We start from the raw sequence: 20,000 nt of genomic DNA on the forward strand, positions 1-20,000 counted from the left end.
CTATTAAAGTCTGCCCCAGTCACCAATCGTTCTTTCCTAGGTTCACCTTCTACCACTTCATCTAATTCACTCCAGAATCTTTCCTTCTCCTCCATCTCACATCCCACTTGTGGAGCATAAGCACTGATGACATTTATCATCATCCCTTCAACTTCCAGCTTCACGATCATCACCCTATCAGAAACTCTCTTCACCTCCACTACACTCTTACTGTACTCTTCCTTTAAAATCTACACCATTTCTCTTTCCATCCACACCATGATAGAACAGTTTAAACACCTCCAATGTTCCTGCTCTTACTCTCTTTTCACTTGGTCTCCTGAACACACAACATCTCTACCTTTCTCCTCTCCATCATATTCCTCTCTCCCTTTACCAGTCATAGTACCAACATTTAAAATACCAACCTGAACCTCCACTCTCCTCCACTTCTCCTTTCCCTGCTGTCTCTTTAGACGTCTTCCTCCTCTCCTTCTCCTTCTTCAGCCAACAGCAGCACAATTTACACCGGTACCCTGTTGGTTAACGATACCTGTGGTGGTCGTTGGTAACCCGGGCCTCGACCGATCCAGTATGAAATTCTGATTCCTGATCCACATATTTGATTTGACACATGTTTTACGCTGGATGTCCTTCATAACACAAACCTTCATATTTACCTGGGCCTGAGACCTGCACTAAGAGTGACCTGAGTTGTGTAACTATAATGACTGGCTTAACTTTTAGCATGACAACAATTTGAAAAATACGTCCAAATCATCAGATAAACGACTTCACCAGAGTAGGATGGATGGTTTTTGAATGACTGCAACAGAATCCAAGTATAAATCTGTGGCGTGACCTGCAGTGAAATGGATAAACAATGTTTTTGCCTGAAAGAGTGGGAGAATAATATTTGTGTCAAGATATAGACCCAAAAACACTGGTGTCAAACAAATCTTTAGGTTCTTCAATATAGGTCGACTGATTCATCGGTTTTGTTGATTAATCAGCACTGATAGTTGATCACTGGAACTATCAGCTATAGGCAAAAATTCATACTGATAGTTTTTCCGGCTTCTTGTCCCCTGTCATTACGAGAGCGGCCTCTAGAGGCGAATAACTGCTGCCACGTGCTGATTGTTTTTGCATGTGAGACGACGTGCTGCACGGAGAGCGCTATTTTATATTTATCAATTATTAATTATCTAATGATATTTATTAACGTAATGAATATATACTCTAATTTCATTAGCACATTTTCATGATACTCTTTTTATGTTGTTTTTTTTGTAATAAAGTCAGTACTATTTTACATTGAGTGTTTGTTTGTATCCATTTTAAAAACTATCAGTTGATTAATCGGTTATCGGCGCGTACGATCCGACCTCAATATCAAAGTTGGTAAAACAAGCCAGTCATTTCAGGGCGTGTATACTTATGCAACTAGATTACTATATACACACACTGCTGTAACAACATTTATTGTGGGAGCAAAGTACAGTCAGTCAAGTGTGTGTGTGCAGTAAGTGTGTGAGATCCACACACTTCACACACTAGTCTAAGGTTCATCCAGAATAAACCACACAGAGAAGATTAAAAATGTTCTGGAGTTCTGGAGCTAATTAATTATTATATTTAGATATAAACTATTTATTTATTTAAAATTGTTTATGATTCTTGTCCTCCAAAAAAAAGTCTTACTTAGAAGTCTTTCTAATTGGGAACCTTCATGAGTTCAGAAGAAACGTCCAAGAAGCATGAAGCACACTTTTTCACCCAGCCTTCTGAGGTTCTTCAACAAAGTGTTTTTATATTTAACCTGAGTAAGAACCCATTCTTATAAATACACTCAATTATCCAAAGAACCAACGAGGAACCTGTTTGAACCCTCAGTACAACACAGTGGTTTCAGTGGTTCATTGTGATTATGGTTAAAACAGCTGAAATATTGTATGTAGCTCTTTTCTGATCAGAAGATGAGCGTCTGGTCCGCAAAGATTTACAATTGTGATTCTGGAGAGAATATTAGGTTATGATAGCTAGCACTTTTTACGCCCCTACAACCGAGTCCTTCTGGTTGCCTATTGGCTCACAGGTCAGATGTCATCAGTCAGAAGCACATGCACATTTTTTTAACGTCTGTTGACCTTCCAGGGCCAAGTGGAAGAATTTAGATATCAGTAGTAAAGGGTGGGACCACAGATGGCTTTAGATAGAAGGATCGGCGGAGCTTCACAAGGACGATTCAAGGACATTCCAAACTATAGAAGTAGTTAAAGCAGTGATGTGATCAATTAAGTGGGATTTAAAACTCGACATTACACAGCTCTCCAACAGTAATGTAGACAGGAAGTCACCGACAGGAAGTAACAGCTGATATCCCTTATGTCTTAAAACTGAGGACACACACACACACACACACACACACACACACACACACACAGTAGCTGTCTCTCAGCCAGAGCTCTAAGGTCAGAAACTCTGTAGAGGAATAAAAGTAGTCTATTTTCTTTCTTCTATGTTTTTCTTTCTCTTTATTTGAACCTGGAGACTATGGGCCGTGTCTTGACCCTGAGATTCCTTGACATGTTCCTGCATGTTCCTGCAGGACATGAAATGCTTAGGATTTCACTCTCACTGTTCCTCAGCAGAACGTTTTCACACTCTCATTGCTGCTACGCTCAAATCGAACAAAGCTGAAATATCCATGTTTTTTCTTTTGGGTTGGAAAGGTCACGCTCCCGATCTGAACTCGTGTCCAGGATGGCTACGGGAAAAACCAGAAAGGTTTAGAAAGAGAGCAGAAGTGGACCAGAATGTTTAAAGGGTAAGATCTGTGTTTATTTCATACTCAGGTTGTTCTATATGGCGTGTTGTGTAAACGCTGCTAAGCTACACAATAGAATTAGTGCTCTCTTCGCGGTTGATGCTAACCATGTTCCAGTGACATTTCTGATGGTTTGGCTTTAATTCTATCACCATTTGACAGAGTGCCAGGAACTAGTGCTCACTATAGTGAGGAAATCTGTATTCAGACACGATAGAGACCACCAACCAATCACTGCTCACCATAGTTCCCACCAACCAATCACTGCTCACCATTGGTTCCTCCCAACCAATCACTGCTCACCATGGTTCCCACCAACCAATCACTGCTCACCATAGTTCCCACCAACCAATCACTGCTCACCATGGTTCCTACCAACCAATCACTGCTCACCATGGTTCCTCATGGTTCTGGTGAGCAGTGAGCTCTAGTTACTGATCAAAATGTCAGGAGCTCAAGGTCCAGTATTACTGTTAGGTTTTGCTCTTAACCCTGTGTATCATGACTGACCCTGTGCTCCGATCTTAAAATTCTAAGAATTTACGATATAAAACCATTGTATTCTACTGTAAAATATAATGTGTGGAATACAGGTTTTTTACCAAATCAATGATCACTTGTTTCTGAAGACCAAATCACTGGAATATGTTTGTTTCTGAAGACCAAATCACTGGAATATGTATGTTTCTGAAGACCAAATCACTGGAATATGTATGTTTCTGAAGACCAAATCACTGATCAATGTGGTTTAAAAAACACTGAAAATTTGCATTTCATATTCTGCAGTTTAAAATAAAACGCACACTCCCAGTTTATTTATAATAATAGTGCGATTGTTTGTTTTGTTGTAATTTCTGAAGGTGTGCATGACCTGGTATCTGTGTGTGTGTGTGTGTGTGTGTGTGTGTGTGTGTGTGTGTGTGTGTGTGTGTGTATATAAACAGACACAGGCAGTGAGCAGAAGTCTGTGAGAATGAGCGACGTGGTGGAGAGTTTAGATCCTCAGGAGCTCTGCTTTGACGAAGAGGATGTCGAGGATGCAGACTTCGATCCCGGTGAGATATAGAACTTAGTCTATATTCATAATTTTATTGATTTATATCTCATTATAAATGTACTTTAAATGCATTAAAGTGGTAAATCTGGGTCGTTCCATGTCGCTTCAGATAGGGGTGCTGCTGCATGTCTCTGGTTTTTCTTTTCTTTTCATTTTTTTTGGAGTCCCCTAATATTACTTACATTTGGGACTTTTAAATGTTTTGAGGATCTTCTAACAGAAACCTTTCTTTCTGTGCCGAATTGCACGTGTTCACAGATAGAAAATGAGTTTGTCTTAATTTTTTCCAATTGTCATGTGACTGGGAATGATATTTCTGGAGATATGAAATCCTGAGCATGGTTCCTGAGACAGGAACACGGCTTGAACATAGTGATTTTAAAATTCCCCAAACCCGTTGCAGACTTCAGTTCTAGGTCAGAGGGAACAAATAAAGAAAGGTTGACCAGAAATCTGGGACGTTCAGCAACACCTCGGTGTGAACTGACCCAGCTCGAATTTCAGACTTGTCTAAAACTGGGACAGGAACTAAAACCAAATAAACTGAAAAACAGGAAGCAGGAAAGGATTGTGGTCCAGTTGGTTTGGGGTTTTAGAGAAGTGAAATGAACGTGTTGAATATGTGAATATTTTAAATGCAGTGCAGTGATGATTGTTGAGGTAAACGTCTCAGAGTTGAATTAGTAGACACCAAGCAGGAACCGATTCATCTCCAACTTGATGACCTGCATGTAAAGTTCAGAGTTTGTTCTGACCTTTGTAGGAACATGAGCACTAGAGAGCAGACCTACTGGCCTATGATGGAACGTTACATCCTGACCAGAGCCTGCAGATATAACATATTGTTCAAGTGTGAATATTTCATATTACTAGCAGAATAAAGTCACGAGTGCATGAGGTGGAAAACAGGTTTCTTTGCAGGCTCTTTTTGATTAGATTAGGAGCTTGGCAATCCAGAACCTTAAAGTAAAGCTGCTTCATCTCAGAATCTATTAGAGACAACTGATGTTTACAAGAATGCTTGCTGATCCAGAACTTCCCACAGTTGGAGGAGACTCCAGGGCAGACCCGGAACCCCTGGAGAAATGATATTTCTTAGTCGGCTGATGTGCTTGTTTTTCTACACTCTTCTCCTTCTGGTTAAGAGGTCTCTGGCAGCCCATAGAACAGTCTGGTGAAAGGTTTTGTTCCAAATGCTGTCAATCCTTTAACACAACCACAAATTTGAGCCTCATATAGAAGTATGTTTCTGATCATAACCTTTGAATTTCGTGTCCAAAATGAGGAGGCCAAGCATCTCTGAACTTCACCAACAAACCATTTGGCCCAATTAGAGCATCTGCCTTCTTGAATATTCTCAAAATGTTTTTTTTACTTCTCTTGCATGCAATCATCAACAGATTTTGGCACACATCATCTTCATCTTGTTGCTACACACTTCAGTCAACATCTTCAGGACCAGGACCTGAGGATCCACAACTAATTCTATTCCCAGCACACATCTAACTGCCCTTATTGCTCCTTCGCCTCCATGTTAAATCTAATCTGCACCATCGTCTCATATTGACCCCCTACAGCCTCATCTGTTCCTCTGGATCTTTTCTCCTACAGTCAGAGAATCTCACCACTGTCGCTGAAACTGCTGATCACTCTTCAGTCCATTTGAGTGAAGTTCTGTCTCTGATTTCCAGTGTTGGATTAGAGAACAGCTGTAGAATGTGCGGCTTCTTGGTGAAATTTAATAAGTTTATTAGAATGAAATGCTGACTCTGGTTTCTCTGAGCACAGTGAAGGAAGTAAATGCAATTCATTCAGAGTCACATTCGAGTCTTTACACATAAACTGAGGTGATTAAGTGAAGAGTCTTGTGATAAAAATGATCATAGGATGATAAGTGCATTTAAAGGCAAATACGTTTGTACTTTTACTCAAGTGAAAGTTTAAAGGGACACTTTTACTTTTTCTGGAGTCCTGTTTTCCCGAGTGGATCTCTGGTTTTACTTGAACATATGCTTTGTGTACTTTATCCACCACTGGTCAGTTGTACATGCTCTTTTCTCTGGTTTGAATGTAGAACTGTGGGATTGTGGGATTGTGGATTGATAATCACCCTCACTGTGATCTTTAATGATCAGTACCTCAGGCATTAATCTGTAAACCGACTCATTCAGGATTTCCTTTAATTGGATCCTTAAACGGAATCAGAAATGGCGTAAAGAGCTTGGTGTATTTAAATGAAGAGTTTGAATGAAGCCAGAAATAGTAGTTTGTAGTTTGTGCTGCACATGGGACCAGACCTCAGCGCTGACCTGCTCATCCTGTTTGCTCCGAAAACAAAACCATGCCGAGTGCAAGTAAAGTTTAATAGTGAGATGTTTGAGATAACACACCTGAACTCTGGATGGAATTCTCTTTTACTGGAAGCCGTTTGGTGCACCTGAGAATGAGTTCTCGTTAGACCTTGGTTCCTCTCTACGTTTCTTCCTTGCTCTAGACACCATTGCCTCGCTCATTACGGATGAACTTTGGGACAAAGTGCATGATACAGACAGACAGTCGTGTGATTGCGGTTGTAAAAATGCCGGAAACTTCTGTAGAAACAACATGCCTCGACACGTCCTAGCCTCTTACCTTAACTTGCGTCATTGCGAGGTGTTTTCCACCCCCTCAGTATTTCCACTCTGCGCTCACACACCGTACACACTGCAAGGATTTTTTTTCTTTTCTTCAGATTGTTGGTTCTGCTGATCTCTTCAGCATGAGTGCACAGACACAGGATATGGAGAATTTCATTAACGTTTTCAGGACACGGTTATTGTATTGCAGTGTTTGTTTGAGGAAAAACCTCATAACCCAGAACAGGTGCAGAGGAAACCATAATGCCATGTGTGATCAAATATAATGTACATTACAGGTAACAATAAAGAGCCTGATTATTTGTTGATGTTTATTACACGTGAGGATGTGAGGTGCCAATTTTTGAAATATTATTTCTCTCCGAAAGTCTTTTCTTTTATTACCTCATTTTTTCTTCCGCTTTAACGAGTCCGATATTTTCTGCATCTTCTCAGAGAAATTTATTATCCAGTGTTAAGCAGTACGTACGAGATGGTATCAAAATGTTTCATGATTCACTCTGTTTACAAAAAAAATACTTTATTTATCTACTTTCCACAGAAACACCTTCAAAATAGTCCCCTCACACCAGGGGTCTCGAACTCAAATTAGCTGATGGCCATTGCTGTGATTGACATCTCATTCGAGCGCCATTTTTACATTTAACAAAACAAGGATGTGCAATATTTCTGGAGATGTTCTTTATTTGCTGAGATGTTAGCTCTCATTTATTTCACATTCTATTATTAACATATTTTTTGTCACACTTAAAAAATGTTAACAGCAGTGTTTATATATTTATATATATACACAGACGCACTTTACAAACATTCACTTTACGAACTTTCAGGGATATGAACAAACTTGTCCTCAAAGTGATTTTTGGAAAAGCTGAAACGGAGGAGAGCCGCCACGAGCTAGTTTTCAACCGTAATGTTCCACATGATGCGCACTGGACTCGGCCCAATACATTTTTTAATTAATTTTTGAAATATACATTTTTTTATTTTTTATTACTCAAAACAACATATTGTATACAGTATTTTGATTATTTTAATTTGTTTTAGTATATTTTATTGTTTATTTGACAGTATTTTTAGCTGGGAGATAAGCGTATTCAATAACGAACACAGTAACAACTTATGAACAAATCCATGCTATGAACACTCGTTCAGAGCATAACTCGTTTGTAAGGTGGGGAACGTCTGTATTAACAGTTAGTGCACATCTTTGTCCCTTAATTAATTGTAACTTGAATAATTTATCCAAACCTTGCACTGAACTAACAAACTTGCAGTGAACACATGCAATCCCTAAATCCATTTGCACACTATTCTACTTCCTGCCAGACACCTGGCAGCGCTTCTGCTCACACAACTGAGCCACGTTTGCCCTCAAGGAGGTCACAGTTGAAACTCTGAGTACAGCTTCAAGATGGGCATCACTAAGTCTGGACCTGTACTTGCAATTATTGAAGCTCATAGTTGAGAAAAGTTTCTCACACAGATATGTGCTCCCACAAAGGCACATTACCCGAGTAAGCACCTTGGACAGCTCTGGTAAGCATGGAGGTAATTCTTTCAGAAACTGTCCAGTCTTGTCTGCTTTTCCCTGTGACTCTCTCAATTTAGTTTTTAGCTCACTGTTGCATTGCAAGTCAATAAGTTCCATTTGCAACAAACTTGGGACACTGTCCACCTCAGCTAAGAAACATCCATTCTGCCATCTTCAATGAATCTCTTCACCTCTACTCTTAACTCAAAAATCTTTTCAGGACATTGCCTCTGCTGAGCCAGCGCACCTCAGCCATCGCCATATGTTGACTCAATTTCTTCTAAAAGGCCCTAAAACTGGTGGTGCTGTAAACTCCTCCTTTACCTGATGTTTTTAAAACATTTCAGGACAACAAACATGATGTTCATATTTCATGCATTTGCTGCACAGTGCAGCGCAGAACAACTGCTGAATCTGCATTTTTCTTTTCTAACATTCTTTGTATCAGTAGATGATCATAAATGTCACTCGATAACTCGCTAATCCGCTCCGCTACTGTGTTTTTGCCGATAGAGAGAGATTGTTGAACAAGCTGTTGTTTTTATTTTCTTGTCCTCCTGGTACTTCTCGTACTGTTCTCCGTGTTGAGTCGAGTAATGACACTGAGATTATATTCCTTTAGAACGGCGACTTTTTCTTTGCATTTCAGACAGGTAGCATTTCCCTTAAACTGCGCAAAAAAATACTGCGGTCATAGTTTTAAGTTTAAGTTTTAAGTTTGGCAGTTTGAGACCACTGCCTTACACATGAATACAGTGCCCCCAGTGTTCTTCTGGAACGTGTCCTGGAAGTCTTCTTTTTGGAGCGTGTTGAGTATCTTCTGCGCTTCACACTGGATCCCCACAACGGTGTCAAAATGGTGAGCTGGAACTTTATCTTCGGGAAGAGTGCGGAGTCTGCAGAAGACAGATCTGGCAAGTAGGGTGGACGTGAAAGTAAGATCATGTTGTCTCACGTGTGAGGAGGGCGCTTGATGACAGGGGGCACACATGGTCAGAATAGCAGACGTGGTAACGCATGTGCTCGGATTAGCACCGGTTGCACTGCTCCTGATGTACACAGGACCATGACTTTTGGCACACTGACTTATGAAGGTCGGTGCTCCCTGTGACTGTGCTTGCAGCCTTGTGCTGCCATCTGTTGGCATGTTGCAAAACTAATACTCTGTTTGGAAGCACAGGCCCATATCACCAGTCCTTTGGTGTTAAGCGAACAGCAATTATTTGTCGTATATACTTTACAGTACAGTGAAATTCTTTTCAGTTTGTTAGGAAGCTGGAATCAGAACTCAGGGCCAGCCATGGTACCGTGTCCCTGGAGCAGAGAGCCTGGCTCAAGGGCCCCACAGTGGCAGCTTGGAGTGCTGGGGTTCAAACCCACAACCACAGTAATCCAAGTGATGGTTAGGTGGTGGCGTCGTGTTTAAGGTATCCAAAGATCCTGAAGGTGGTGAGTTCAAATCCCAGCCACACTTAGCTGCCACTTCATTGGCCCTTGAGCAAGGCCCTTAACCAGAGCTGCTTAGTTGTTAGCATTATTGTACATAAATGTAGGTCACTCTGGATAAGGGCATCTGCCAAATAAATGTAAAATTTAACACAGCACTTTCACCCTTATGCCACCACTCCATCTTTTCCTGTCATGCATCAGATGATCTCTCTTGCGAGCTCTTCTCTCCAGCTGGAGCAGATACACCGTGTACTAGCTGCATCTGTTTATAGAATATTCATAATAATCGTTTGTACTTCCTTACAGCCTGGTTGTGTAACTGTGCATACCCAAATTATATGAAAATGATTAGCCGTTAGCACTCCACCATGTCTCCAACCACAGAACCAGGCTTTCTGGTCTAGTTTTTTTTAGGAACTTCACACGTTACTTCTCTCAAAAAGTCAGTTTTTGCCTCGTAAACAGGGGCTTTCTCCCATTTCTGTCTAATACACACTGTGGATTCTCAGATTCTTCTCCTGCAGGTTCACACACCATGGTGTTCAGATAATGGGAGTAAAGTTTCACAGATGCTGCCAAATAGGTCAGGACCAGAGACACGGCTCCATACCGACGAGCGCGGAGCAACCAGCAGCCACCAAACAACACTAAACAACATGTCCGGTTTCCATGGAAATGCTGTGTTTTAGTTATTTTGATCACTTTTATTGCTTCTTGTTTGTTTTTTTTCCAGACCGGTGCTATATCCCGTTTTCCTGCATCTATAAGACCGTGGGCTTTAAAGAAAGTGGAGCTCAAGTTTTTCTTTCCACTGAACTGATTACAGCCCGAGTTCTGGAAGTGGAGCGATTCACCAGGGCCATGGACCGATTTAATCCATCCGGCAAAAGGAGTGCATCCAAGGTGTGTGACAAACACACACACACACACACACACACACACACACACACATTAAAGCAAAATAGACAAAGATAAAATGCTTTTGTGTTCACCATGTGTGTGTGTGTGTGTGTGTGTGTGTGTGTGTGTGTGTGTGTGTGTGTGTGTGTGTGTGTGTGTAGGCCATGCCGGCTGTGTTCCGTATCGAGTTGAAACACGGAAACTTCACCTGGGTTGTGAAGCGAAAAGAGAAACACTTCATGGAGTTACACAGGGAGTTACTACGCTACAAAACCTTCATTATGATTCCTTTACCCTCACGCAGGTTACACAATACACAAGCCACGCCCACTTATGTATACCTCACCCACTCCCACATGCCCCGCCTACTCGTACTCTCATTTCCCACAAAATATCGTAACAAGCATCAACACTTACCCGCCTACTACAGGACAATACAGTGTCGGGTGTTTCTCATGTGTGTGTGTGTGTGTGTGTGTGTGTGTGTTTCAGTCACACAGTTCGCAGGAAGAGTGTGAATAAGAGTGAGGTGCGGCAGATGCCCGTATTACCTCGCGGAGGGAGAGAGGAAATTACCAAGGATGAGCAGGTGTCCAGCAGACGAGTGAGTTACCTCTGTCACAGACACATCATTAGATCACCATTACATCATCATTACATCATTGCATCATTACATAATTACATCATCACTTTACTATTACATCATTGTGTCATCATTACATCATTATTACATCACAGCATCATTAATGCATAATCATTACATCACCATTACATCATCATATCTTTACATCATAATTACATCATTCCATAATTGTCACCACATCATTACATCATAATTACATCATAATTACATCATTATTATCATCTTCATCATCATCATCACATTACTTATTACTTCATCATCATCATCATCATCATCTAGTTTACACATTACATCATTACATCATTATCACATTATTTTACTTATTACTTCATCACATGATCACATGTTTTGGTTTAGTGATTGTATCTCTGATAAACATGTCAGTATGTACTGTATGTCGTCTCTCAGCTCGTTATGCAGAATCCTTGTTATACTCAGTCAGATTCCTGGATTTAGAGATTATAAAATGAAACTCTGTACAGGATGTTGTGTGTGTGTGTGTGTGTGTGTGTGTGTGTGTGTGTGTGTGTGTGTGTGTGTGTGCGTGCGTGCTTTCAGAAACAGTTGGAGGATTACCTGAACAAACTGCTGCGGATGGCCACCTACCGCAGATACCATGCCACAGTAAGCTCTCATGCTGCTATTGCTAAAATAAATGCTAATGCTAACCAGGGTAAGCTCTACTCAGGGTGCGTGTGTGTTTGTGCGCGTGCGTGTGTGTGTGCGCGTGCGTGTGTGTGTGTGTGTGTAACAGATGGAGTTCATTGATGTGAGTCAGATGTCCTTCATTCATGACTTGGGACCAAAAGGATTGTGAGTAGCACTAAACTCTGCTATAATAAACTTCAGTGATTGAGTCAGAGAATGATTGATGAAATGATTAAATAAATGAATGAATGATTGATTGATTGATTATTGATTGTGAGTGAGAAGTGAATTAATGGATAGATTGAGATTAAGTAAATGATTGATTGTGATTAACTAATTGTTTTGATTGAGTGAGTGAGTGATTGGTTAGGTGAGTGTGTGAGCGTGTGTGTGAGTGTGTGAGCGTGTGTGTGAGTGTGTGAGCGTCTGAGCGAGTGAGTGTGTGTGAGGGAGTGAGTGAGTGAGTGAGTGATTCAGTGATTGAGTGGGTGAGTGAGTGGTTGTGAGTGGTGAGTGATTCAGTGATTGAGTGGGTGAGTGAGTGGTTGTGTGAGTGAGTGATTCAGTGAGTGTGTAAGTGAGTGAGTGGTTGAGTGAGTGTGTAAGTGAGTGTGTGGTTGGGTGAGTAAATGGGTGAGTGAGTGGTTGTGTGAGTGAGTAGGTGGGTGGTTGAGTGTGGGTGAGTGAGTGGTTGTGAGTGAGTGAGTAGGTGGGTGGTTGAGTGTGTGGGTGAGTGAGTGGGTGGGTGGGTGAGTGATGAGCGGTTTTGTGAGGAGTGGTTGTGTGAGTCAGTGTTTTGGTGAGTGGTTGAGTGTGTGGGTGAGTGGGGGATGGGTGAGTGAGTGAGTAGTTGTGTGAGTGGTGGTGGTTGTGTGAGTGGTGAGTGAGTGAGTGGTTGTGTGAGTGAGTGAGTCAGTGGTTGTGTGAGTGGTGTGAGTGAGTGATTGTGAGTGGTGAGTGAGTGATTGTGTGAGTGAGTGAGTGATTGTGTGGTGGTGGTGGTGGTTGTGTGGTGGTGATTGTGGTGAGTGAGTGAGTGAGTGAGTGGTTGTGTGAGTGAGTGAGTGGTTGTGAGTGGTGATTGTGTGAGTGAGTGAGTGAGTGATTGTGTGAGTGAGTGAGTGAGTGATTGTGAGTGAGTGAGTGAGTGGTTGTGTGAGTGAGTGAGTGAGTGTGTGTGAGTGAGTGATTGTGTGAGTGAGTGAGTGAGTGAGTGATTGTGTGAGTGAGTGAGGAGTGAGTGAGTGAGTGATTGTGTGAGTGAGTGGTGAGTGATTGTGTGAGTGAGTGGTGATTGTGTGAGTGAGTGAGTGGTTGAGTGGTGAGTGAGTGAGTGAGTGGTTGTGTGAGTGAGTGGTGGTTGAGTGAGTGAGTGGTTGTGTGAGTGAGTGAGTGAGTGGTTGTGTGAGTGAGTGAGTGGTTGAGTGAGTGAGTGGTTGTGTAAGTGAGTGATTGTGTGAGTGAGTAAGTGAGTGAGTGATTGTGTGAGTGAGTGAGTGATTGTGTGAGTGAGTGAGTGATTGTGTGAGTGAGTGAGTGGTTGAGTGAGTGAGTGAGTGTGAGTGAGTGGTTGAGTGGTGAGTGGTGGTTGAGTGAGTGAGTGAGTGAGTGAGTGAGTGGTTGTGTGAGTGGTGAGTGATTGTGTGAGTGAGTGAGTGGTTGAGTGAGTGAGTGAGTGAGTGATTATGTGAGTGAGTGAGTGAGTGGTTGAATGAGTGAGTGAGTGATTGTGTGAGTAAATGAGTGGTTGTGTGAGTGGGTGAGTGAGTGAGTGGTTGTGTGTGTAAGTGAGTATGTGAGTGAGTGAGTGGTTGTGTGAGTGAGTGTAAGTGAGTGAGTGGTTGTGTGAGTGAGTGAGTGGTTGTGAGTGAGTGAGTGGTTGTGTGAGTGAGTGTGTGTGTGAGTGAGTGAGTGGTTGTGTGAGTGGTGAGTGAGTGGTTGTGTGTGTGAGTGAGTATGTGAGTGTGTGAGTGAGTGGTTGTGTGAGTGAGTGAGTGTGTGAGTGAGTAAGTGGTTGTGTGAGTGAGTGAGTGGTTGTGTGAGTGAGTGAGTGGTTGTGTGAGTAAGTGGTTGTGTGTGTGAGTAAGTGAGTTAGTGAGTGAGTGAGTGAGTGGTTGTGTGAGTAAGTGAGTGAGTGAGTGGTTGTGTAAGTGGTTGTGTGAGTGAGTGGTTGTGTGGTGAGTAGTTGTGTGAGTGGGTGGGTGAGTGAGTGAGTGAGTGGGTAAGTGAGGAGTTGTGTGAGTGAGTGAGTGGGTGAGTAAGTGAGTGGGTGGGTGAGTGAGTGGGTGGGTGGGTGGGTGAGTGAGTGGGTGGCGTGTGTGGCGTGTGTGTGAGCAAGCATGTGAGCGGGCGAGTGGCGTCTGAGCGAGTGAGTGTGTGTGAGTGAGTGAGTGAGTGAGTGTGTGTGTGTGTGTGTGTGTGTGTGTGTGTCTGTGAGTGAGTGAGTAATTCAGTGATTGAGTGGTGAGTGAGTGAGTGACTCAGTGAGTGTGTAAGTGAGTGTGTAGGTGAGTGAGTGTGTGGTTGGGTGAGTAAATGGGTGAGTGAGTGGGAGTGAGTGAGTGTGTGGGTGGTTGAGTGTGTGGGTGGGTGGGTGGTTGAGTGTGTGGTGAGTGAGTGGGTGGGTGGGTGAGTGAGTGAGCGGTTTTGTGAGGAGTGGTTGTGTGAGTCAGTGTTTTGGTGAGTGGTGAGTGTGTGGTGAGTGGGGGATGGGTAAGTGAATGGGTGAGTGAGTGGTTGTGTGTGTGAGTGAGTGGTTGTGTGTGTGAGTGAGTGGTTGTGTGTGAGTGAGTAGTTGTGTGAGGGAGTGAGTGAGTGAGTGGTTGTGTAAGTGAGTGAGTAAGTGATTGTGTGAGGGAGTGAGTGGTTGTGTAAATTAGTGAGTGGTTGTGTGAGTGAGTGAGTGATTGTGTGAGTGAGTGAGTGATTGTGTGAGTGAGTGGTGATTGTGTGAGTGAGTGAGTGAGTGATTGTGTGAGTGAGTGAGTGATTGTGTGAGTGAGTGGTGATTGTGTGAGTGAGTGGTGAGTGATTGTGTTAGTGAGTGAGTGAGTGGTGAGTGATTGTGTGAGTGGTGGTGAGTGGTTGTGTAAGTGGTGAGTGAGTGAGTGGTTGTGTAAGTGAGTGAGTGGTGATTGTGTGGTGGTGAGTGGTTGTGTGGTGGTGGTGGTGAGTGAGTGGTTGTGTGAGTGAGTGAGTGAGTGAGTGAGTGGTGGTGTGTGGTGAGTGAGTGAGTGGTGGTTGTGTGAGTGGTGGTGGTTGAGTGAGTGAGTGATTGTGTGAGTGAGTGAGTGGTTGAGTGAATAAGTGAGTAAGTGATTGTGTGGTGAGTGAGTGAGTGAGTGATTGTGTGAGTGGTGAGTGATTGTGTGGTGAGTGAGTGAGTGATTGTGTGTGAGTGAGTGAGTGGTTGTGTGAGTGAGTATGTGAGTGAGTGGTTGTGTGAGTGAGTGGTTGTGTGAGTATGTGAGTAAGTGAGTGAGTGATTGTGTGAGTGAGTGATTGTGTGAGTGAGTGAGTGGTTGTGTGAGTGAGTATGTGAGTGAGTGAGTATGTGAGTGAGTGAGTGGTTGTGTGAGTATGTGAGTGAGTATGTGAGTAAGTGGTTGTGTGAGTGAGTGGTTGTGTGAGTGAGTGAGTGAGTGGTTGTGTGAGTGAGTGGGTGAGTGAGTGAGTGAGTGGTTGTGTGAGTGAGTGGTTGTGTAAGTGAGTGAGTGAGTGATTGTGTGAGTGGTGAGTGAGTGGTGTGTGAGTGAGTATGTGGTGAGTGAGTATGTGAGTGAGTGAGTGGTTGTGTGGTGAGTATGTGAGTGAGTGAGTGAGTGAGTATGTGAGTAAGTGGTTGTGTGAGTGAGTGGTTGTGTGAGTGAGTGAGTGAGTGGTTGTGTGGTGAGTGGTGGTGGTGAGTGAGTGGTTGTGTGAGTGAGTGGTTGTGTGAGTGAGTGGTTGTGTAAGTGAGTGAGTGAGTGATTGTGTGAGTGAGTGAGTGGTTGTGTGAGTGAGTGAGTAAGTGAGTGATTGTGTGAGTGAGTGTGGTGAGTGTGTGAGTGAGTGAGTGAGTGGTTGTGTGAGTGAGTGAGTGAGTGATTGTGTGAGTGAGTGAGTGAGTGGTTGTGTGAGTGAGTGAGTTAGTGGTTGTGTGGTGAGTGAGTGAGTAAGTGAGTGGTTGTGTGAGTGAGTGAGTGGTTGTGTGAGTGAGTGAGTGGTTGTGTGAGTGAGTGGTTGAGTGAGTGAGTGTGAGTGAGTGAGTAAGTGAGTGCACCATCCTTTCTCTGAGCAGGAAGTGACATTAAGTGGATTGAGTGGGATAATCAATTATTCAAACATTTAATCACTCACTCTCACTGAGTGGTTGTGTGAGTGGTGAGTGGGTGGGTGGGTGGGTGAGTGAGTGGGTGGGTGAGTGAGTGGTTGTGTGAGTGAGTGAGTGAGTGGTTGTGTAAGTGAGTGAGTGAGTGAGTGAGTGGGTGGGTGGGTGAGTGAGGTGTGAGTGAGTAAGTGAGTGGGTGGGTGGGTGAGTGAGTGAGTGGTTGTGTAAGTGAATGAGTGAGTGAGTGGTTGTGTGGAGTGAGTGGTGAGTGGTGGTTGTGAGTGAGTGAGTGGGTGAGTGAGTGGGTGAGTGGTTGTGTGAGTGGTGGTGAGTGAGTGAGTGAGTGGTGATTGTGTGAGTGAGTGAGTGGTTGTGGAGTGAGTATGTGAGTAAGTGAGTGGTTGTGTGAGTGGTGGTTGTGTGAGTGGGTGAGTGAGTGAGTGGTTGTGTGGTGAGTGTGAGTGAGTGAGTGAGTGGTGGTGTGAGTGAGTGGTGGTGGTGTGTGTGAGTGAGTGAGTGAGTGGTGAGTGTGGTGGTGTGTGTGAGTGAGTGGTTGTGGTGAGTGAGTGAGTGATTGTGTGAGTGAGTGGTGGTTGTGTGAGTGGTATGTGAGTGAGTGAGTGGGTGAGTGGTGAGTGGTTGTGTGAGTGAGTGGGTGAGTGAGTGAGTGAGTGGTTGTGTGAGTGAGTGGGTGAGTGTGTGAGTGAGTGAGTGAGTGATTGTGTGAGTGAGTGAGTGGTTGTGTGAGTGAGTATGTGAGTGGTGAGTGAGTGAGTGAGTGAGTGGTGGTTGTGTGGTGGTGAGTGAGTGTGGTGAGTGAGTGAGTGTGTGAGTGGGTGAGTGGTTGTGTGTGTGAGTGGTGTGTGGTGGTGAGTGGTGGTGGTGAGTGAGTGGGTGAGTGGTGGTGAGTGAGTGGTTGTGTAAGTGAGTGAGTGAGTGATTGTGTGAGGGAGTGAGTGGTGAGTGGTGGTGGTGAGTGAGTGAGTGGTGATTGTGTGAGTGAGTGGTGTGTGAGTGAGTGAGGTGAGTGAGTGAGTGTGTGGTGAGTGAGTGGTGAGTGGTGAGTGGTGAGTGGTGGTGAGTGGTGGTGAGTGAGTGAGTGGTTGTGTGGTGAGTGAGTTAGTGGTTGTGTGAGTGACTGAGTGAGTAAGTGAGTGGTTGTGTGAGTGAGTGAGTGGTTGTGTGAGTGAGTGAGTGGTTGTGTGAGTGAGTGGTTGAGTGAGTGAGTGTGTGAGTAAGTGAGTGCACCATCCTTTCTCTGAGCAGGAAGTGACATTAAGTGGATTGAGTGGGATAATCAATTATTCAAACATTTAATCACTCACTCTCACTGAGTGGTTGTGTGAGTGGGTGGGTGGGTGGGTGAGTGAGTGGGTGGGTGAGTGGTTGTGTGAGTAAGTGAGTGAGTGGTTGTGTAAGTGAGTGATTGAGTAAGTGAGTGGGTGGGTGAGTGGTGAGTGTGGTGAGTGAGTGAGTGGGTGGGTGGGTGGTGGTGAGTGGTTGTGTAAGTGAATGAGTGAGTGAGTGGTTGTGTGAGTGGGTGAGTGGGTGGGTGAGTGAGTGAGTGGGTGGATGGGTGAGTGAGTGGTGGTTGTGTGAGTGAGTGAGTGAGTGAGTGGATGTGTGAGTGAGTGGGTGGGTAAGTGAGTGAGTGAGTGAGTGAGTGAGAGTGGGTGGGTGAGTGGTGGTTGTGTGGTGAGTGAGTGAGTGAGTGGTGTGAGTGGGTGAGTGAGTGAGTGGGTGAGTGAGTGAGTGGGTGGGTGAGTGGGTGGGTGAGTGAGTGGTGTGAGTGAGTGGTGGTGAGTGAGTGAGTGTGAGTGAGTGAGTGAGGTGGTGAGTGAGTGAGTGAGTGAGTGGTGTGGTGAGTGAGTGAGTGGTTGTGTGGTGGTGGTGGGTGAGTGAGTGAGTGGTGGTGGTGGTGAGTGTGTGTGTGAGTGGTGTGTGGTGGTGTGTGAGTGGGTGGGTGAGTGAGTGGTTGTGTGAGTGAGTAAGTGAGTGAGTGGTTAAGTGAGTGAGTGAGTGGTTGTGTGATTGGGTGAGTGAGTGAGTGAGTGGGTGAGTGAGTGGTGAGTGTGGTGAGTGAGTGAGTGGGTGGGTGGGTGGTGGTGAGTGGTTGTGTAAGTGAATGAGTGAGTGAGTGGTTGTGTGAGTGGGTGAGTGGGTGGGTGAGTGAGTGAGTGGGTGGATGGGTGAGTGAGTGGTGGTTGTGTGAGTGAGTGAGTGAGTGAGTGGATGTGTGAGTGAGTGGGTGGGTAAGTGAGTGGTGAGTGAGTGAGTGAGAGTGGGTGGGTGAGTGGTGGTTGTGTGAGTGAGTGAGTGAGTGGTTGTGTGAGTGGGTGAGTGAGTGAGTGGGTGAGTGAGTGAGTGGGTGGGTGAGTGGGTGGGTGAGTGAGTGGTTGTGTGAGTGAGTGAGTGGTGAGTGAGTGGTTGTGAGTGAGTGAGTGAGTGGTTGTGTGTGTGTGAGTGAGTGAGTGAGTGAGTGAGTGAGTGAGTGGTTGTGTGGTGAGTGGTGAGTGAGTGAGTGAGTGGGTGAGTGGTGAGTAGTTGTGTAAGTAAGTGAGTGGTGGTGAGTGGTTAAGTGAGTGAGTGGGTGAGTGAGTGGTGAGTGTGTGAGTGGTGAGTGAGTGGTGGTTAAGTGAGTGAGTGAGTGGGTGGGTGAGTGTGAGTGGGTGGGTGAGTGAGTGGTGAGTGGTGGTTGTGAGTGGTGAGTGAGTGGTGGTGTGAGTGAGTGTGAGTGGTGAGTGGGTGAGTGGTTGTGAGTGAGTGAGTGAGTGGGTGGGTGAGTGAGTGGTTGTGTGTGTGTGTGAGTGAGTGGTGTGGTGAGTGGTGGTTGTGTAAGTGAGTGAGTGAGTGGGTGGGTGGTGAGTGAGTGGTTGTGTGAGTGAGTGAGTGTGTGAGTGGTGGTTAAGTGAGTGAGTGAGTGGGTGGGTGGTGGTGGTGGTGAGTGAGTGGTTGTGTGAGTGAGTGAGTGAGTGGTGAGTGGTTGTGTGTGAGTGGGTGACTGAGTGAGTGGGTGACTGAGTGAGTGGTTGTGTGAGTGAGTGGTTGTGTGAGTGAGTGAGTGTGTGGTGAGTGGTTGTGTGAGTGGTGGTGGTTGTGTGTGAGTGAGTGGGTGGGTGAGTGGTTGTGTGAGTGAGTGAGTGAGTGAGTGAGTGAGGTGAGTGAGTGAGTGGTGAGTGAGTGAGGAGTGAGTGAGTGAGTGAGTGGTTGTGTGAGTGAGTGAGTGAGTGGGTGGGTGGTGAGTGAGTGAGTGAGTGAGTGAGTGGTTAAGTGAGTGAGTGAGTGGTTGTGTGGAGTGAGTGAGTGAGTGGTGAGTGAGTGGTTGTGAGTGAGTGAGTGGTGGTGTGAGTGAGTGAGTGAGTGAGTGAGTGGCTGTGTGAGTGAGTGAGTGAGTGAGTGGTTGTGTGGTGAGTGAGTGAGTGGTTGTGTGAGTGAGTGAGTGGTTAAGTGAGTGAGTGAGTGGTTGAGTGAGTGAGTGAGTGGTTGTGTAAGTGAGTGAGTGGTGGGTGGGTGGGTAAGTGAGTGGTTGTGTGAGTGAGTGGGTGACTGAGTGAGTGGGTGACTGAGTGAGTGGTTGTGTGAGTGAGTGGTTGTGTGAGTGAGTGAGTGTGAGTGAGTGGTTGTGTAAGTGGTGAGTGGTTGTGTGAGTGAGTGGGTGGGTGGTGGTTGTGTGGTGGTGAGTGAGTGTGAGTGAGTGAGTGAGTGAGTGGTGGTGGTGAGTGGTGAGTGAGTGAGTGAGTGGTGAGTGGTTGTGTGAGTGAGTGAGTGAGTGGGTGGGTGGTGAGTGAGTGAGTGAGTGGTGAGTGGTTAAGTGGTGAGTGAGTGGTTGTGAGTGAGTGAGTGGTTGTGGTGAGTGAGTGAGTGGTGAGTGGTTGTGAGTGAGTGGTGAGTGAGTGAGTGAGTGGCTGTGTGAGTGAGTGGTGAGTGAGTGAGTGAGTGGTGTGTGAGTGGTGGTGAGTGAGTGGTGGTGGGTGGGTGAGTGGTGAGTGAGTGGTTGTGGTGAGTGAGTGAGTGG

General features: G+C 44.9%; 1 protein-coding gene across 1 annotated transcript in view; it reads left to right on the top strand.

Moving 5' to 3' along the window:
• Positions 1-2,777: 2,777 nt before the first annotated feature.
• Positions 2,778-20,000, top strand: part of pld1a (phospholipase D1a) — a 40,045-nt gene continuing 22,822 nt past the window's right edge. The window contains 7 exon segments of the mRNA XM_046862583.1: positions 2,778-2,809; positions 3,754-3,864; positions 10,219-10,388; positions 10,547-10,689; positions 10,878-10,989; positions 11,587-11,652; positions 11,783-11,841. Of these exon segments, the coding sequence (XP_046718539.1) occupies positions 3,783-3,864; positions 10,219-10,388; positions 10,547-10,689; positions 10,878-10,989; positions 11,587-11,652; positions 11,783-11,841 (632 nt within the window). The 5' untranslated portion in view covers positions 2,778-2,809; positions 3,754-3,782.

The sequence above is a fragment of the Silurus meridionalis genome, chromosome 12, assembly GCF_014805685.1.
Source record: "Silurus meridionalis isolate SWU-2019-XX chromosome 12, ASM1480568v1, whole genome shotgun sequence".
Taxonomy (NCBI): domain Eukaryota; kingdom Metazoa; phylum Chordata; class Actinopteri; order Siluriformes; family Siluridae; genus Silurus; species Silurus meridionalis.